This window comes from Tympanuchus pallidicinctus, unplaced genomic scaffold, assembly GCF_026119805.1.
Source record: "Tympanuchus pallidicinctus isolate F22 unplaced genomic scaffold, pur_lepc_1.0 scaffold1, whole genome shotgun sequence".
NCBI lineage: Eukaryota > Metazoa > Chordata > Aves > Galliformes > Phasianidae > Tympanuchus > Tympanuchus pallidicinctus.
In genome coordinates, this window is record NW_026294618.1 from 42993545 (window position 1) to 43011505 (window position 17961).

Here is a 17961-nt window from a genome sequence, read left to right on the forward strand (position 1 = left end):
GTATCATCAATATTTCCAAGATCATAAATTTTATTTTAAAAACATTAGTAATACTGTTCAGTAGAATCTACTTCTGTAGATCATGTTTGCAATCAGTTCTACAGTGCCTTGATGTGATATTTTGCTCCCTTCTTATGTAAGAAGCCCTGTTGAATAGTGTTCTATGATAATGACTTGTTCACTTGCTCGTGTTGCACAGAAATTTAACTCTAGAGTACGTTATAGGAATTCTGATATTGAAAAGCCAAAAATCAATTCATGCATTTCTTTCATGCTTTTACTGTGAGCAACATCTGCTGAGTCCACATTCTCACACGTGGGTGCATTTGTGACAGGAACAGAGAGGCAGCCAGCCGCAGGTCAACGGTAGGTTATTGGCTCCTGACTGCCAGTGCCCTTTTATTAGAGTCTACGCTTGTCTGTTTGTTCACTGCATTGTGCCTTTCTGTCAAGTTACCTGGCAAACTGAAGCCGGTGGCTGCAGCGCTGGCACTCCTTGCCCAGCGCCCGGCTTTCCTGAGGCACCGCAGCCGGCGCCAGTTGCAGCGCCCTTACCCCGGGACTCCATTTCCCAGCTCGCCCCGCGCCCTCCGCCGTGGAGGCCGCGCCGAGAAGATGGCGGCGCCCGTGTCGCCCTTGGTTACTGCGCGCTGCCTGCTGCGGGCACCGGCGCGGCGTGCTGTCCGTCTGCTGCCGGCACGGGCCCTGTCGAGAGGTCAGTGCCGCCGATCCCGCGCCGTGCCCGAGGGAGTGCGAGCCCTGGATCGCGGTGCCCTGGAGGGGGGAGCCGGGCGGGCGCGGCGCCGCCGGAGAGGGGACACGCTAGTGCCGGACTCCGCCTCGAGGCTGCCGGCGGAGTTCCGTGCCGGCTCTGTGCGGAGGGAGAAGGTGGCCGCTACGCCTGGCTGCCCTTGCGGGGATCTGCCGCGTCTTCCCGTTCTCTGCGGCCTGCACCTCCGCCCGGCCCGGGACCTGCGCCGGGCTCAGCAGGCCCTGTGGCTTCTCGGCCAGCCTAGACTGCGGCTCTGCCTGACTACTCGCTTGTCTCGTTAACTCTTCCTCAGAAGGGTCCTCTCATCTGTCACAGCAGTTGAACTTTCACTCGTAGCCTGATAACGTCAGCATAGTACATAAATTCATAGGAAAGCAGATTTTGCTAGCATGAAACTTAGATTAGAAGCTGAGGTCATTTCCCTTTAGTAAGAGCTCTTCCAGAGCAGTGAACACGGCCACAAGCTGCCAGAGTTCAGCGGTGTTGGAACAGTGCAGACATAAGGCTTGGATTTTGGGTGGTCCTGTGTGGAGCCCAGAGCCAGTGTGGACTCAGTGATCCTGCGGGTCATAGGAGACAAATAAGCATTCACATACACGTGTTGTACTGTGGCTGTACAATGCTTACATCCTAAGGCAAATAGACTGAAAAAAGATGTGCTGACTAAATGAGTGTTACAGTTAGTACAATTGTTGTGTTTTTATTTAATTGTGATATTGCTTCAAATCTTTACATTTGTGTTCTTTTTTTAAGTCAGAGGAAATTTGGTGACTTTATCTGTATTTTTTTTGGCTTTGCAGGGATGGGCAGTGATCACTGAATTAATTTATAATCCTGTTCTTGTAATCAGTGTTTTCTTTTTTTGTATGATCTGCCTGCTGCACCTTTACACCCTTGAATGGCTTCAGAATTAATAACTGTGAACAGTTTACCTGACAAACTTTCCTGTCATTCCTACTTTCACCTCTAGCTGAGGTAATTAAATGGGCAGTGCATGGAAATAGGACAAGAAATATGATTTTCCTCGTAATGTCACAGGTACCTTTGGAAAAATCAGTTCTACTGTAACACTCATATTCTGTAGAAGTTTACACACAGAATATATATATATTCATATAAGAATATTCATATAATCAATGGACTGTAGGAAGGCTAAATAAGGTCTAAGTGATCAATCTAAGTTTCTTCTCATACAAGGAAACAAAGATGAATGGGCAGTCTAAGACCTTGTATCTTACTTGCAATTTGCCTTTTATGATCTGAAAAGTTTGTAAAAGTTGCTTTCTGTGACCTTGCTGTCACCCTCCAAATTCTAGTGTTTGTGAAAAGCTCTTAAGGCAGAATGAAGTCTTCAAAGTAGCAATGAAATGCATGTGCTTCCTGCATTGGCACTGGCTTAGCAAATGCTGTTCTAGCTTCTTGATGGCAGCTGGGTGATCTTTGGACTGTGGACTTTGGTGCACTTGTAGTCCCCATGGTGAGTTTGAGAACTAGGTATAGTTCTCAACTGCTGGGAGTATTTTCTGTCTTGAAGGCAAAGAACTATTAACCACTTGAGGAAGTTATTATGGGAAGTGGTTGATTCCCCATCTCTTGTGCCTTTGCAGTGCACTTTGCTCAGAATGTGTAGTCAATCACAATTCACAGGCATAGTTCAGAGGTGATTAGGTGAATACTGGTGTTCCTAATACTTAAAAGGTCTGTTGTTCTTAATCTCCAGGAAGAGTATTTGTGATCCTTCTCATAGTGGAGTGATTTGAAGCATACATAGAGAACAAAGGTTAAATGCATTTTAAATCCCTTTTAGGATTTGTTTCCTCTTTGATTAACTTTGAAAATTAATAATACACATTTACACAAGTACTGTATATGGCTGACAATCTATTAAGTGAATGCTGTTATCTGAAGCTTGATTTACCTTTTGCAATAAAAGGAGCTAGGTTCCATTTCTTTGACCTTTGCTTCTTTAGCCGGATATTATGTATCTTTTTTTATTTTTTTCCTTTTTTCTTTAGATTTTTTCAATATTTCTTTCCACTGAAAGTTCTAATCAGACGTTTTAAAGATGCTCTGTTCTGTAAAGGATTCTGCAGATCAAATTTGAATTAATCTGTGGAAATAAAACACTTTCTCAGTAATGAATAATCATTTTAAACACGAGATCTTCTCCCCATAAGTTTGAATTTATTAATCTATGAATTTTCAAATATGGAAAAAATGAAACATGGGCAGGGAAGCCCGTGTTATTTTGTAGGTTCAAATTATATGATTACATACAATTAAGAGAGGGAGAAAAAGGTTTGCTAGGGTGAGTGATGGTTTGTCTCAGTTACCCTTCTGACTTATCAACCTCCTGGCTTCTGTCAAGATCAGGTTATGACAGGCCACAATCCAGCTTCCATTTCAGATTGTCTTCTTACGTAAATAACTCTAGTGCCTGCCTCAGCTGTGAGCTTTGCACTCAGAAGCATTGTCATTGAAACTTGCTTGCCTTTTTCCAATGTCATCCCAGACATGAGTTCTAAGCGGCAGAAGGGAAGGTTGACAATGTACTGATTAAGTTTCTAATTTGTTGCTCTTTTCCAGAGCAGAATGTCTTTGAAGTTAAGAATGCTTTTTATTTTTAGATTTTGATGCTAGCACTTATCTTTGCAGTGATAAATCAATGCTAGTTTACTGAAGGTAACTCTTAAGTAACTCACTTGAAGGGAATTCATACTTTCAGATTGGCATTTACATTATTTTACATTAAAAAGTTTTTGTTGTCTTTGAGTTTTTTTTCCCCCTCTTATTTCTCCAAGATTTCTCTCTCTCTCTCTCTCCCCCCCACCTCTTTTTTTTCTTTTTGTTTGTGTTTGTGTATCTCAGTAGGTTTTTGTTGCAGCTAGGTCTGTGATGCTTGGACAGGCAGGCAGAAAGGCAAATGCAAGCACCTAATTTTGTGGCTTGAAGTGAAATGAGATAGCCCTAATGCTTCTGTTTCAGGAACAAGAATTCAGTAGAAAATTGCAACCTACTGGCAATTCTTAAATCGTAGTGAATGTTAGGCAAAACATGATAAAATCCAACACTGTCATGCACTCTGGGAGTGGAAATTATGGCTCATGTCTCTAGTTTTACACTGGTTTATGTAAAACTGAGTAATGAATTGACATTGGGCTTTTCAGTACACTTATGTGGATACACAAAATGCTTTTTCTCTGTGACACTGGAGTGTTTCAGAAGAAAACTAATATAAGCAAGTAACTTAGTATAACATGAAGATGTGAAACAGGAAGAGGGTTTTTGCAGTATAGAGAAGTCTGCAGGACTAGCATTAATGTGCTGACTTACATTAGGCAATTCTGTTCTAAGTGTCCTTGATACAAAACTGTATAAGGAAACTGTCTGGTATTCCTCTGCTATGTATTAAAATTTCTAAAAATTCATTTTCTTTATCTGTACAGGAATAGATTATTCTAGAAGCTGTAGTGTGCATGATTTTTGCCGTCTGCTCCACAAGGCAGGTGAGAATGGAAGACTCACTTGTTTGTCTCTCAGTATAGTTTATCACTTGAGTAGCTGTCTTCTGTTGACTTCTCTTTAAAACTCATACATGCTTTATGTTCTCTTTAGGGTCTATGACTTTGCTCTACAGCGACACATTAGAATTTATCACTTACCATTTACTGTGTGTTTCCCGGTACCCCTCACCATATTTAAATCTTGGCATTCAGTATTATTTTAGGAGAACAGTGAGCAGTTTGTCCCACAACACCCTCTGTCATCACTTGCAGTCTTCATCCCTGTCATCTGTTGATGACGTAGTGTTTTATTCCCACTTTATTTCCACTTATGGTCAGCTGTGAGTACATGTAATCTGACACAGAAGGCATGCATGTGAGCAGCTCTGCTGCTATCCCTTGTCCAAGGCCAGAAAGGTAATGAGCCACAAACCCTTTCTTATCCCTAAACCAGCTTTTATTTTTTTTTCTCCTAATCTCATGGTAAGCAGTGGGAATGCAGACTTTGCAGGTTAAGGCTGGACCCTTACATCAGACCTTTCGGAGCCATTGAGCTGTATGTGTTGTGAAGACAGTAGTTTGGAGGTGCAAACCACATGACTGAGGCTGAGTTTATGTAGGAGTAAATATTTGGAAAAAATGAGATGAAGGTGAACTTTGAGAGATCATCTATCTGTTTCTCTTCCCATTATCTCCTTCTATTTGAATTCAGATCCCATAATTGATAGATTTTCATCAAGATTGCTCTTAAAATTCTTTTTTCATCAGTTAACCCATTTCACTGCCTTAAGTAGATTTACAGTCTTATCTCTAGATAGGACTCTGAGAAAGCTATATGATTTTCTTTAGCCTTCTGTAAAGATGTTATTGAAATTTTTGCAATAACGGATGTTGAACTCAACTCTCTAGGTGATCTTTTTTTCTGGGGATGAGCTAATTACTTTTAATTTGCAGCAGTAACTCAGTTCCTTTGGGGCAGGAGAATTTGGTATACTTATTGTCTACAGTTGTAAATATTGGCTGCCTTGCTTTGGAGAAACTGAGGTCTTTTCAGCTCTTTTGTTTTATAACCATATCCATTTTTAAAAATTTCACGCTTTTCTTGTGCCTCTCTGAGCGCTGTTACAACTTCTCTGTGGTTTGTGACCCTTGGTATAACAAATACTAAATCACACATTTGTCAAGGCTCTGTTGTGTTCATACCTTTTATGAAATGTGATATGAAAACCAAAGTGTATTCTAGGATGGAACATGTCGCTATTGAGTAGAACAGGGTTGTTTCATGAGTGCTTATGTTTTTTGTACTTCTATGAGCATACGTTCTGTGATTCTATGATTCTGCACCTCAGAGTACTTTCTTCTTTCTTTACTCTCTCCTCAGTAGTTTTGTGATGATGTTTCACTGCCAGTATAGCCTTGGATTGATTGTTTTCTGCGGAGTTGCTTTTTAGATGGTCAATGTCCATCTCTAAAGTTCAGCTAACTATTCCCCAAAGAACAATGCTTTGTTGCAATACATTCTATTTGGTGTACTCTGCCTTGCATTCTGGAGTGTGCAGCCTCCCCTCCTGATGATCTTACCTGCAAGCCCATTCTATGAAGTTCTATTTACCCTACACAGGTCATGGATGGAAATTCTGAATTGCACCAGATTGAGCTTCTGAGCCCTCTGTGAAACTGTTGAAAACATGCGTGTAGCTTAATTGTAGTAGTTATTTATTACCTACAGTTTTTTCTAGTTTGTTTTGTACTTGCTCAAAAGTTATGTCACTTGCATCTAGCTTTCCTACTTTATACTGACAACACTGTGTGACCTGATGACAGAATGGTTGCTGCGATTTAGAACGTTTTTCCTCTTTCTACCGAATGTATTACATGGTCAGTGGGGAAGACTGTTGCTCTCACACTGTTCCTGAGGAGTTGATGTTGCCTCTCATTCATCACGATTTACCTTAAGCACGTTCTAAAATAAATAAATAAATACTCAGGATCTGCTTCTACTAATTCCAGTATTTTTTGTGGGCTTCAAAACTGTGTTGACTGATCTATGAATTTTGGGATTTGTCTTCTTAAATGTTAGAACCTTTCTAGGTTTTTTCCTAGTTTTTTTTTTATCTGAACCTTGCTTACTATCCAGTAGTTCTCAAATCAAGCTGCTGGAGGCTGTTGGGTTGTTTGAGGAGCTTACCTTAAGCATTTGAGGATGGCTTTCATTAGCTCGAGCAATGTTCGAATTCTTAAACATTCTCATTAACTTTTGTCATTGATACATCTTGTGTTACTCGTGATAGTTCTTACTTTCAAATGATAACATAAACAAAGAAGGTATTAAACATTTTCTCAGTGTATTCTTTTGTTAGATTTCTGATCTTAATGATTTAACAAGCCTTCTTTGTAAGACTTTATATTCTTTAATTCCTAATTATAGTATTGTATCTCATTTTGTGCCTGTCAATTCTGACTTTTTTCTTCTTAATCTAAACAGAATTCCTTGCCATGATCCTGTCTCTAAGTAGAAGATTAAGCCAGCAAAGTGAACTGGGGTATTTCAGGGTTTCAGAGTTCCTGTGCTGCTGACTGTGGTCTTTCACTCTTTAAACTTGCTTACACACAAAACTCCTGTTTTGGTCTCCTGTTTGCCATCTTTTAAATTCTTTCTTTCAGCATGCCTCTTTCTAAACGATTCATCTGTTCAGGAAAAAAATGCTGTCTGTCAGGGGTTTTAAATTATTTTACCCCACCTCTGCAACAGGTATGTCAACACTTCCAACGGCTCGTTCAGCTTCCCCACTGAGCACTGTGTGTATGTGCTTTTTATTAATAAAACTGTTAAAACATACTACTGAATGTATTTTGTAGTTAGTCGTGGATTAATGAAAAACAAAGGCATAACACACTTGTGCAGCAGTCTAGGTAAGTAATGTATATCAGTCTTTGCATGAACTGTTAATGATGTTCTATGTTTATGATTTTAAGACATTTTCGATTTTAAGACTTTTCGAAACATCTCTATTAATAGTCTGTTTTCTATTTTACAGCATATGCAACTCAGGCAGAGGATGAAAAGGTGGTTCTTGGTACGCTTACGGATGCTAATTCTAGAGCCTTACTGGTTTGCAATGGACCTTTAGAACATTATGACTTTCTGATTAAGCAAGAAGAGCTGAAGAATGATGAACAGCAAAGAAAAGTTGTGCAGCACCTGCAAAAATTGCACGACAGTCTTAAAGGCTACAGGATCAGCTCAAAAAATTTTCTCTCAAAGGTGAGGTTGATGATGATAAATATATTTTTGGAATTTATATTTTCTCATAAGAATGTGCTTAAAAATATATCAATGTATATCATTAACCTAGTCTTATTTTTGCACTGGGCCTTTACAGCTAAATCTTTCTTTGTATTTGGGTCTGCAACCCGATTGCATTTTTGGAGGTTTCTTTTCAAAGCATTAATAAAAAATCAGGCTCACACCTGTTGTATAGTACATAGCAATGACTTCTAAGGACCTGCTGTTTCAGTTCAGGAACTTTTCCCTGAAGTTTTTGGCACAGTATTTTCCAGAGCTACTGTGGCCATACTTTTCATATCTTGTTCTCATGCTGTTATTTTCATGCTCTTGCTCTTGTGGCCTTGCACCTGCAAATTCTGATAGTGTTGTTCTCATGGGAAGTGGCTAGAACTGGTGTGAGAATGTTTAATCTTCCTCTGCCTTCCATGTCTCTTGTTTTGTAGACTTTAGTTTATGTACCTGAAAACCAAACATAGTGCACAGCAAGGTATGCAAGTTCTTAAATCCTAGATAAATATTAGTCAGTAATATATGTGCTTAGAAGCGGAATGACCAGTGAATGTGCAACTTGTGCACCAGATCAGTGTATTTCAGCATGAAGTCATAACTGGGGATGGGGGACAGAATTTGGAATTTGAGTGAGTCTCATTTGGAAAAAAGTATCATACAGGGAAAAAGCGTAGAAAAATACTCATTGCCATCATCATAATCTTCATTTTTCAGGCCTCTTGCACTGGGGAGACATCTCCCATATCAACAGCTTTACTGTTTGTTTTTTTTTTTTCCCAGTCAGTCACTGAGAGTTTTTCCTTTTCTTTCTCTCTACTGTACTACTTTTGCTTTTTATTTTTTCAATAGCAATACATTGACTGTAACAGCTGAAGTTATGTCATCAACTATAGACCCTTCAATAAGTCTGTCAACCTCTCTCAGCATCTATTATACAATGCACTTCATCTCATGGGCATAGAACGATATGACTAGCTGTTGGACTGCATGTAGTTAGTAAATTTGCCATTGCAACCCCAAATTATTCAATTACATGGCACAGTACTGTATTGTGTTTGTGTGATAACCCTACATGAGCTAGCATGAGATTAGAGGAGCCAAAACCTTCAGGGCACAAATACCTGTAAATGACATGCTGTCCTCTACCTTTTAGGTACCAAACCACAAATTGCCCCTCCAAGGCTCTTGCAAATTGTGTTAGCTTTGAGGAATGAAAAAAAGCAGCAAACAGAATATTGCAGAGAGAGCAAGTACTATGCAAATGAAAGTATGTGTTTCAAATAGCGAGGTACAGAGCCCTGGGTCTCAATACTCATGTACCAGCCTGCCTTCCATTTGCCTTGAATGTTTTAAACTTGTACTTGTAGCTGTGTGTCATGTATCTGCTAATCATGCTTGACTGGGAATTCTACAAATGTCTTCCTGCCTTCTGACAAAAGGTAGCAGACTAGACACCTAGGAAGGAGCTCTTTTGTTGTTGATGTACAGTGGAAAGAAAACTGAATGAGAGAAATTTCCAAGGAGCAGAAGTCAGAAACTTTGGAAAGAAAAACATGAGAATGATGAAGAACAGGGAGTGTTCTGAGTCAAGTGCTGAGGCAAGATTGATCATAGAGATGGTTGCCTTGTCCCCGGAGACATTCAAGGTCAGGCTGGGCCAGGCTCTGAGCAACCTGATCTGGCTGTAGATGTTTCTGTTCATCGAAGATGAGTTGAACTAGATGACCTTTAAAGTTACTTTCCAACTCAAATGATTCTTTGAAAGGAATGAGTCTTTGGAAGTTCTGTTTTGAAAAAAGTTAATAAAACTTTGAGCAGGGAGTTTGACCATACAGTCTCCTGAGCTTCCTTCCAACTTAAATCATTCTATAATTTTAACTTAGTTAAAATTACGTTAGTTAAAATTAACTAAGTTTAACTTAGTTATGGTAATTGGAGTCCACCAATTGTTTGGAGAATAGTTTTGTCTCCTCCAACTAGTGGATTAGTTAATCTCAATACTAACCTTTTTACTTAGCCAGCTGGTGAAAAGAAGTGATTCTCTCACTATATTTAGCATTGGTGTAGTCTCACCTTGAATACTGTGTGCAGTTCAGGGCCCCTCAGTGTAAAAAAGATGTTAGTGTCTTGAGAAGCACAGCATGGCTGGAAGACGTGTCCTATGAGCAGAGGCTGAGAACAGTTGAGTTGGCTCATCTGGAGAAGACTGAGAGGCAACCTCATTGCTTTCTGCAATGAGTATTCCCCTCCGAGGAGGAGAAGAGAGAGGTGCTGGGCTGTGCTCCCTGGTACAAATGACAGGATGGGGATGGTACAAAGCTGTGCCAGGGAAGTCTCAGGGCATTAGGAAACATGTATTTACTGTCAGAGTGGTCAAACACTGGGACAGGCTTCTGTTACGGATGCCATGTGCCTCTCTGTGTTCATGAGACATTGGGATAATGCTTTCAATAACATGTGTTAGCTTTTGGTTAGCCCTGGAGTAATCAGGATGTTGGATTTGATGACCTTTCTGGAAAAAAAATTCAAAAGTTATTATCTTTGTTATTCAGAGCAATCTTATGGCTCGTCTATAAGATAATCTGTTTTCCTGTGAGTGTAAAGAGATCAGGCTGGATTCCTAAACCTATTTTGCTGGCCTGGCACAGACAAACTATTTCCATAAGCGTAATCTAACAGGCTATAGATTGACATTTGAAGGGTACTTAATGTATAAAGTTGCTCTTTATCAACACTGTACAGCATGAACTGTAAAAGACGAAATTGCTTAAGAGAAAACCAGTTATTTGGCTTGCTCCTATGTAATCCTTTGGGCATAAAGCCAAACTTTCATTCATTTTCATTCTGTAGAAAAAATGTGACGAAGGTTTTGATCTTGGTGTCTAACCTGAGAATCAGTAGGCTAGCATTCTATCTTTCCTGGTTAACTGCTTTGGACATCTGGATATTCTTTTCTAAAACCTCTCCCTTTGAGAATAACTTAGAGAGCTGACTTGTTCACTGGAGTGCCCCGAATCATAGTGGTTGTGTCTTACAATGACTTTGTAGATAACTGCTATGTGGGCTTGTTGTTTACCATTTTTTTGATTGGGAACCATGAATAGTGAAGAAAACATCTACTGCAGACAACAAAGTGATACTAATCTTATTCTAATTACGAGATTGTGATGCTACTTTATCCCTGTAGCAGAGCTAATCATGATAAAGCCACCTAACTGACTTTCTCCAAAAAGGAAAAATTCAAATACCATTGTTTTAGGGTGTGAACGTGGGCTTCCTCTAATTCTAAAGGAATCTTTTAATTGTTTCAGTTCCACTTTTTAATTAAAAATTTCTAAAGTTCAAGTTTAAAGCTCTGTGATACTGGCAGCTAATGTCATCTTCACTGAGATGAAGCTGTAGAATTACTTGTTAATGTGACAAGTGATAGTGTAGAGGTTTTTCTTCTAGTGCTTGATACCTGTGTGGAAGACTTTAGAAGTTTGGGAACCAGATTAAGCTATGTGGTGTCATAGATCAGAACCCTGGGAAATGCAGAGAACAGTGAGTTTTGTGTAATTCTGTAAAGGCTTCTAGTCTGCATAAATATATTAAATCACAATTTGTGATGGAGAAGTAGTAATGTCCTTGTTTCTCTTCTGGTACTTTTGAGGATGTTAGTTGTCAATTGGTGTAGTTCCTTTTAAAATAAAGTCTTAAGCCAAACAATGTGGTTTAAGTTCTATTTCAGGACAGGTTTTGCTTCAGTGAAGTTGTAATCAACATCCTTAATAAAAGTTTTCCCCAGAGTCAGTTACAACAGAATAGTTTGTAAAATCATAGACAACAGGCTCTATATGGGTTGTAGACAGTGATACCATGTGCTTTTCATGTCTGCATCTGTTGAAGAGTTTAAATAAGCCTTTGGACTCTCCTCTTGTGAAGACCTTTCACATTGTAGCTTTACGTGCTACAATACAGTACACTTGATCTTAGCCAAAAGGAAAGCCGAGGCACAGGTGGAAGTAACTTGGTGAGATGTGAAAAATAACAAGGATTCTACGAGTACATAGGTCAGAAGAAACAGGTAAAAGATAGTGTACCCCCTCTGATAAACAAGAGGGGAAAACTGGCTTCAACAGACATGGGGAAGGCTGAGGTACTCGATGAGTTCTTTGTTTCCATCTTCACTGGCTATCAGGCTTCTCATGCTTCACATGTCCCTGAACTTCAAGGAGAGGGTTGGGGGAACAAAATCCCTTTGTTAGAGCAGAGCAAGTTCAGAGATCAGCTCATGAGAATGTATGTGTACAAGTATGTGGGGCCAGGTGGTGTGCATCCCACAGTCCTGAAGGCACTGGCTGATGTGGTTGTCTAAGCCGCTCTCCATTATACTTGAGAAGTCATGGCTGTCAGGCAAAGTCTCCAGTGACTGGAAACAGGGAAACATCACTCTCATTTTTAGGAAAGGAAGAAAGGAAGACCAGTGGAACTACAGGCGGGTGAGCCTCACTTCTGTGTCTGAGAAGATCATGGAGCAGATCATCTTGGAAACTGTTAAGACATATGTGAGATGAGTAGGTGATTTGAGACAGCTGGTGTAGCTTCATCAAGGGCAGATAATGTGTGACAAATCTGGTGGCCTTCTCTGACGGAGTGCTGGCATTAGTGGACAAAGGAAGGGCAACTGGTGTTGTTTACCTGGACTTGTACAAGGCCTTTGACATGGTCCCACACCACATCCTCATCCCTAAATTGGAGAAATACAGATTTGAAGGCTGGACTACTCGATGAATAAAGAATTGCTTGGATGATCACAACCAGAGAGTTCTTGCCTACAGCTCTGTGTTCAGATGGACACTGGTGATGAGTGACTTCCCCCAGGGGTCAGTCTTGGGACTGGTATTCTTCAGCTTCTTTAGCAATGATCTTAGTGGGTTGAGTGTTGCAACTGGTGTGGCAGAAGGAAAGGATACCATCCAGAGTGACCTGGACAGTCATGAGAAATTGGCCTGCATGAACCAAATGAGATTCAACAAGGCTGAATGCAAGGTGTTACACTTGGGTTGGGGCAATCTCAGATATGTGTATAGACTGGGAGAAGAATTCATTGAGAGCAGTCTTGGGAGCAGACTTGGGAGTCCTGGTGGATGAAAAGTTGGACATGAGCCAGCAGTGTGCACTTGCAGTCTGGAAGGCCAACTCCTGAGCTGCATCACAAGAAGGGTGGCCAGCAGGGTGAGGGAGGTGATTGTCCCTCTCTGCTCTTGTGAGGCCCTGTTTGGAGTACTGCATTCAGACCTGTGGCTCCTGACATAAGAAAGATGTGAAACTGTTGGAGTGGATCCAGGGAACGGTCATGACAATTATCAAAGGATTCCCCCTGCACGGATTGATGGACTTGTTTAGTTTGGAGAGGAGAAGACTCTAGGGAGACCCAATTGCAGCCTTCCATTACTTGAGGGGATCTTGTAAACAGGAGGGAGACTGACTTTAACATGGGTAAATAGAGATAAAGGGTTTTAAACTTTTATAAAAGAGATGAGTTTTAGATTAGATGTTGGGAGGAAATTCTTTACTCAGATGGTGGTGAGCCACTGGTGCAGGTTCCCAGAAGCAGTGGATGCCCCATCTGTGATGACATTGAAAGCTGGGTTGGATGGGGTCCTGGGCAGTCTAATCTGATGGGTGGCAAACCTCCCTATAGCAAGGGGGTTGGAACTTGGCAATCTTTAAGGTCCCTTCCAACCTAAGCCATTTTATGCTATACATGCTCAGTTTTTTAATACAAGGGCTGGCATTTTTAAAAACTTAATATTTTTAATTTAATGGATTTAAACAAAACACTTGATGTATTTTAAGTTGAAAAATTCTTGCAAATGAAAAAGCTCTTTAATCAGTTACACATAGTAGCTTGAGTTCGTGCTTTTTTAGGTTTCTTGACAGTAACCAACCTACTTTTAGTATGGAATCCGTGTTGAAAAGATTCAAGTGGCAGCCTTTTAAAACTATAAAAAAAACAAACGAAAGACAAAAAAAGTGATGCACAGCATCTCAATAATTTTTCCTAGTTTTTGGCAGAGAATGTGGTAAGAGGTGAATGTGAAGAAAAGGGGAAAAAAAGAAAAAAGAAAAAAAGAGGAAAAAGAGAAAGAGATGGTAGGAAAATAGTTATTTCTCTTCTTTGGTCTGATGCTTATTGTCTATTACAGAAATACAGAAGTCTCTTCAGAAATGAGTAATTCCAGAACTACAAACTTATTGCATTTATAAATGATTAAAATAATGTCTGCTTTGACTGTAATTTTTTGTCTCCTTTTATTCACTGAAAGCACAGTGAAAGTAGGATTAGGGAACAAATACTGACAGACAATAAAAGCATATCGTTATTTACCTGAGGGACTTGCATCACCTGGTAGGCAAAGCCTTTATAAAATAAGCAGTTTTGGGAGGAAAAAAGCCAACAGCCATTTCCTTTATGATAATTAAGCTATATATGTCTTATTATATGTTTTTGGACATCAGCTTAGAATAAATCTAAGGGGGGAAAAAGCAATTAATCTGTTGCTGCAAATCAAGTATGCTTCTGTTTTTCAGAATTATTTCTCAAATGTGAACAATGACTTTGATCTTCAACTTGGTGAAAGCATGGCCTTGTATGCTGAGATATTTTGAGATCCTCTGAATTGAAGTTCAAGGCCATAAGAGTTTCCACAGATGTTTCAGATCTCTAGCTTTTCAAAATAATACCAATTGGGGCATCTTAAGAGTTGTTGAGTTGCTGTGCTAATGACTTGAAATAAGCTCAATTATAAGTGAGGTCATGTTTTGAAAAGAGGTATGAACAATAGTAAATGCCATCCAAGACCTTGAAAATGTCTTCAGCTACAACAGCAACCAAAAAAGAGGTCTGAAGGAGTAGGAGAAAGAGGCAGTTAGTGTTTTGTCTTTGTTTTTTGTTTTTAAAGAAAGTGCTGTCTGGATGCTTCTCCCTTGAATTTTGTGTATTTTAATTAACCACCATAATACATGGATTTTCACCTAAAAGTTTCCTAAATTGATGCATGAATATTCCCAGGAAATGAGTTGGGTTTTTTTTTGGTGCATGAGGCAGGCTGTATGGGAGAAGATGGGAAGACGTTGCAGTTTGTTAAATACACTGAAGAAAGAATAGAATCTGTAGGGAGAAGGAGATATTTTAATGAATATAATTCCTGAGATAGGATGCTGGTTGATTAAAGTGAAGTTTGAATGAAGATAAATGTGACGTGATGGAATCAAAGCAAGGCATTCCATTTTGAAACGGAAACTTATAACACATTTTGAAAGCAAAGGAGGGAATTCCGTAAATCTGGGAATACTGTCCTTCTTTCTTCTGTAACTGTAGATATTCTAGAGTATGTATAATTTTCAAAAAGAAAAGTTCCTATTGTAAGCACATTCTAATGGTAATGAAGCTCAGTGAAGCAATGAAGTTATGATTTCTTTGGTTATTGGAAAGAATGTTACAGTAATTAAGAAACCTGGAGGACTTTGGAGTATTGGCATGTTTCTGAGGATACACTTATTTAAAAGAACGTGTGGCAGAGCATTCAAATCATACATTTAAAGATGTCTGAATTCTCCCCTTCAAAGTCAAATTCTCTGCATTCCTTAAAGTCTTTTAGTTTTGTATATTTTAAATGTAAGTATTAATGTTCTTACATCTTTTCACTCCTGCAAAAGAAAATTTGATGTAAATTAATTAAACATGATTATACTAAAACCTTGACAATACCTCACTCAGGACAGTAGGGAAGTCTGAGGGGTGAGGAGAAGCACAGGAACTTACTCTGTTTTCTACATCACCTACTCTTCTTCCTTCTCTCCCTGAAATACACAAATCTACTCCTAATTTAGGAGATCTGAAACCTCCCTCCTATTTGTTCTTTAGCAGTGTGTGCTTCAATGGAGCCAAGATCAGTCTACTGCTTTCTTCATTCCCATACTTTGCTCGCTTTCTTACCTTCTTACTGTGGTCTCCAGTGAGCCAACACTGGGCTTTTTTCTGGATTTTATCAGATTTTATCAGAAATACTAGTTACTTTTTTGTGCTTCAGGAGGTGCATATGAATCATTAACTGGAGCAGTGGGCAATAAAAAGTAAATCATATGAGTTCATATGGGATAACTTGAAACCTGTGGGAGTTTTGGTTTCAATACTGGAAATCTACGTAACAAGTTTTCATATATCTATTGTATTTTTTAATAAGAAAAGGTAAATCAGAAGTCTAGAAGATAAATATTTTTATATACTATATATATATATGATATGTATATATATATTTGTTCATATATGTATATAAGTAAATATACATATAGAGATCCATGTAACCTATACATGTATAAATAGATACACATCTTTAGTATTCTACAATATCTGAAAGGATTAAGAAAGAGAATACCCTAGGTGGCAATAGTGTCACTTCTCTCAGAATTGAACAAAAGACATTTTGCTTGAAAACAAAATACTTCCTACAGATGTCTTTAATTTGCTTGAAGAGGATTCATTTTTAGAGTTTATCAACTTCAGCGAATTTATTCAGATGTGCCACAGTACCTCTCCTTTCTTTTATACATCATTTTTTTAAGGGTTGAGGGGGCTGAGTCATGACTTAGCATCTGCCATCTTCTCAGAGAACTAGTTCTATTTTTCTAAATCAATCAGGAGTTGAATTAGACTTTCTTGAGCCCAAGCCATTTTATTTATTTCCTTTAGTGAAACAAAACAAACAAAAAAGTTGCCTGTGATGTTTTCTAGAAGTGGTAAATATTGGAGAAAGCATAAAACATTCTTAAAAGTACACATTTTAAGAATGTTAAATGTAATCAATGAGCATATTGCAGTTTGCAAAAGGATGTGAAGATAGGCCTTATGACCTGTTCTACTTGTGTAATCGTTACGGAGACAAGTAAAGCACTGATGTATTTTCCCAGTTTTGTCATTCTTTGTACATCTGCAAGCCACATTAATACCATCTTTTTAATTGTTAAAAACGTGTTATTTATCTCAAAATTAAGACATTCTTACAAATGTCTCTGCTACAGAGTTTTTTTTTCTATTTCCCCTTTTTTCACTATATAACTTTGAGAATTAGTTTCAGTGAGTGCAAGCTCTTAAGTAGTGTACAAAGAAATATCCATGTCAATTAAATTGTCTTGCAGAGCTTTAGAGGCACTAGCAAGTAGTTGCAGCCATGTGTATTAATGGAACTGATTCAGAACATCTGAAACCCTCTTCAGCCACAGACTGATGATACACATTTTTGTTTCCCTCTTAATGCAGCTCTACATTAAATCTGTAAGTGGATCTTATGTATGAGCTATGGTTGCACACTTTCTGAACAAATACTGTAGATCTGAAACATGATCTTTCTACTTTGTTCATACATTTTCTTCCACATTTAATTAGTGTTTTGCTACTTGTTTCTTTAAGATGGTGTTGTGTTTTGTAAAGCGCTTTAGATTGAAGTTCTTCAGCAATTACTCAGCTCCAAATGAGACCAGAGGGTTGTGATTTTAATTTTCCTCAGTTTTTCCTTAGTTTGTATTGCTCAGAAAGTGGAACAATGTAACGTAACTTTATGCTGTCGTGTGATGATTTTTGTGGGTATTGATTTGATGAGAATTCTTTAAGATGTACAAAACTTTAGAAACTCTTTCCTTTTAGAGTTTTAGGTGGAAGTGGCTGTGCAATATTGGGATGGGGGAGGACAGTTTCAAATTGAAACTATTCATAAAAATACATATTTGAGTAAAACAGAAAACCATCAGGTGTCATATCATATGTCTTGAGTTGCATTAAGAGATTAAATATTCTTAACCAGTGTCAGTTTGAGATAAATTCACTTGTGAAAATAATTAGTAAAATGCATACTTTGAATATAAACTTATACATATATGACACATTTTTACTGTGCTTCTGTTGATTTTTAAGTATGTTTAAAACAGGTAACTGCATTTAAGATTGAAAGTGGAGAGGAAGGAAGGGGACCTGGAATATTCATCGACTTGATCTTATGGCTTTTCTGAATTCTAATGGTTTAAACCTAAAGCAGAGCTGGTATATGGAACCTATACCTGCAAGTACAATAGTATTGCTTAATTTTGCATCATTTTTTCTAGGTCTGTTTGTTCAAATGACTTTATAAGAGTTTGTTTTAATCATGATGTACTGGGACACACTTAATAATTTTGTATGTGTTCTGGTTTAAAAAAACGAGAAAAAAAGACACGTGTACCATGACTTAGGATGGAGATACTTTCATGGTGATTAAAAAAGAAAAAAAGGATGGGTATTTGCCTCCCTCCTCTTTTTTTTTTTTTTTAATTCCCTCAAATACATCATTAGATAGCATACTAATTCAGAG

The 17961-nt window shown here is 38.6% G+C and overlaps 1 protein-coding gene across 4 annotated transcripts in view; it reads left to right on the top strand.

Moving 5' to 3' along the window:
• The first annotated feature begins 578 nt into the window (after nucleotides 1-578).
• Nucleotides 579-17961, top strand: part of AFG1L (AFG1 like ATPase) — a 65419-nt gene continuing 48036 nt past the window's right edge. The window contains exons 1-3 of one of the 4 annotated variants that reach the window (XM_052689543.1): nucleotides 579-715; nucleotides 4219-4278; nucleotides 7314-7540. In XM_052689543.1, coding sequence (XP_052545503.1) covers nucleotides 616-715; nucleotides 4219-4278; nucleotides 7314-7540 — 387 coding nt within the window. In that variant the 5' untranslated portion in view covers nucleotides 579-615. Of the gene's footprint in view, nucleotides 716-4218; nucleotides 4279-7133; nucleotides 7189-7313; nucleotides 7541-17961 lie in introns of those variants that run through there. The other 3 variants (XM_052689514.1, XM_052689524.1, XM_052689534.1) reach the window with 3 other exon arrangements.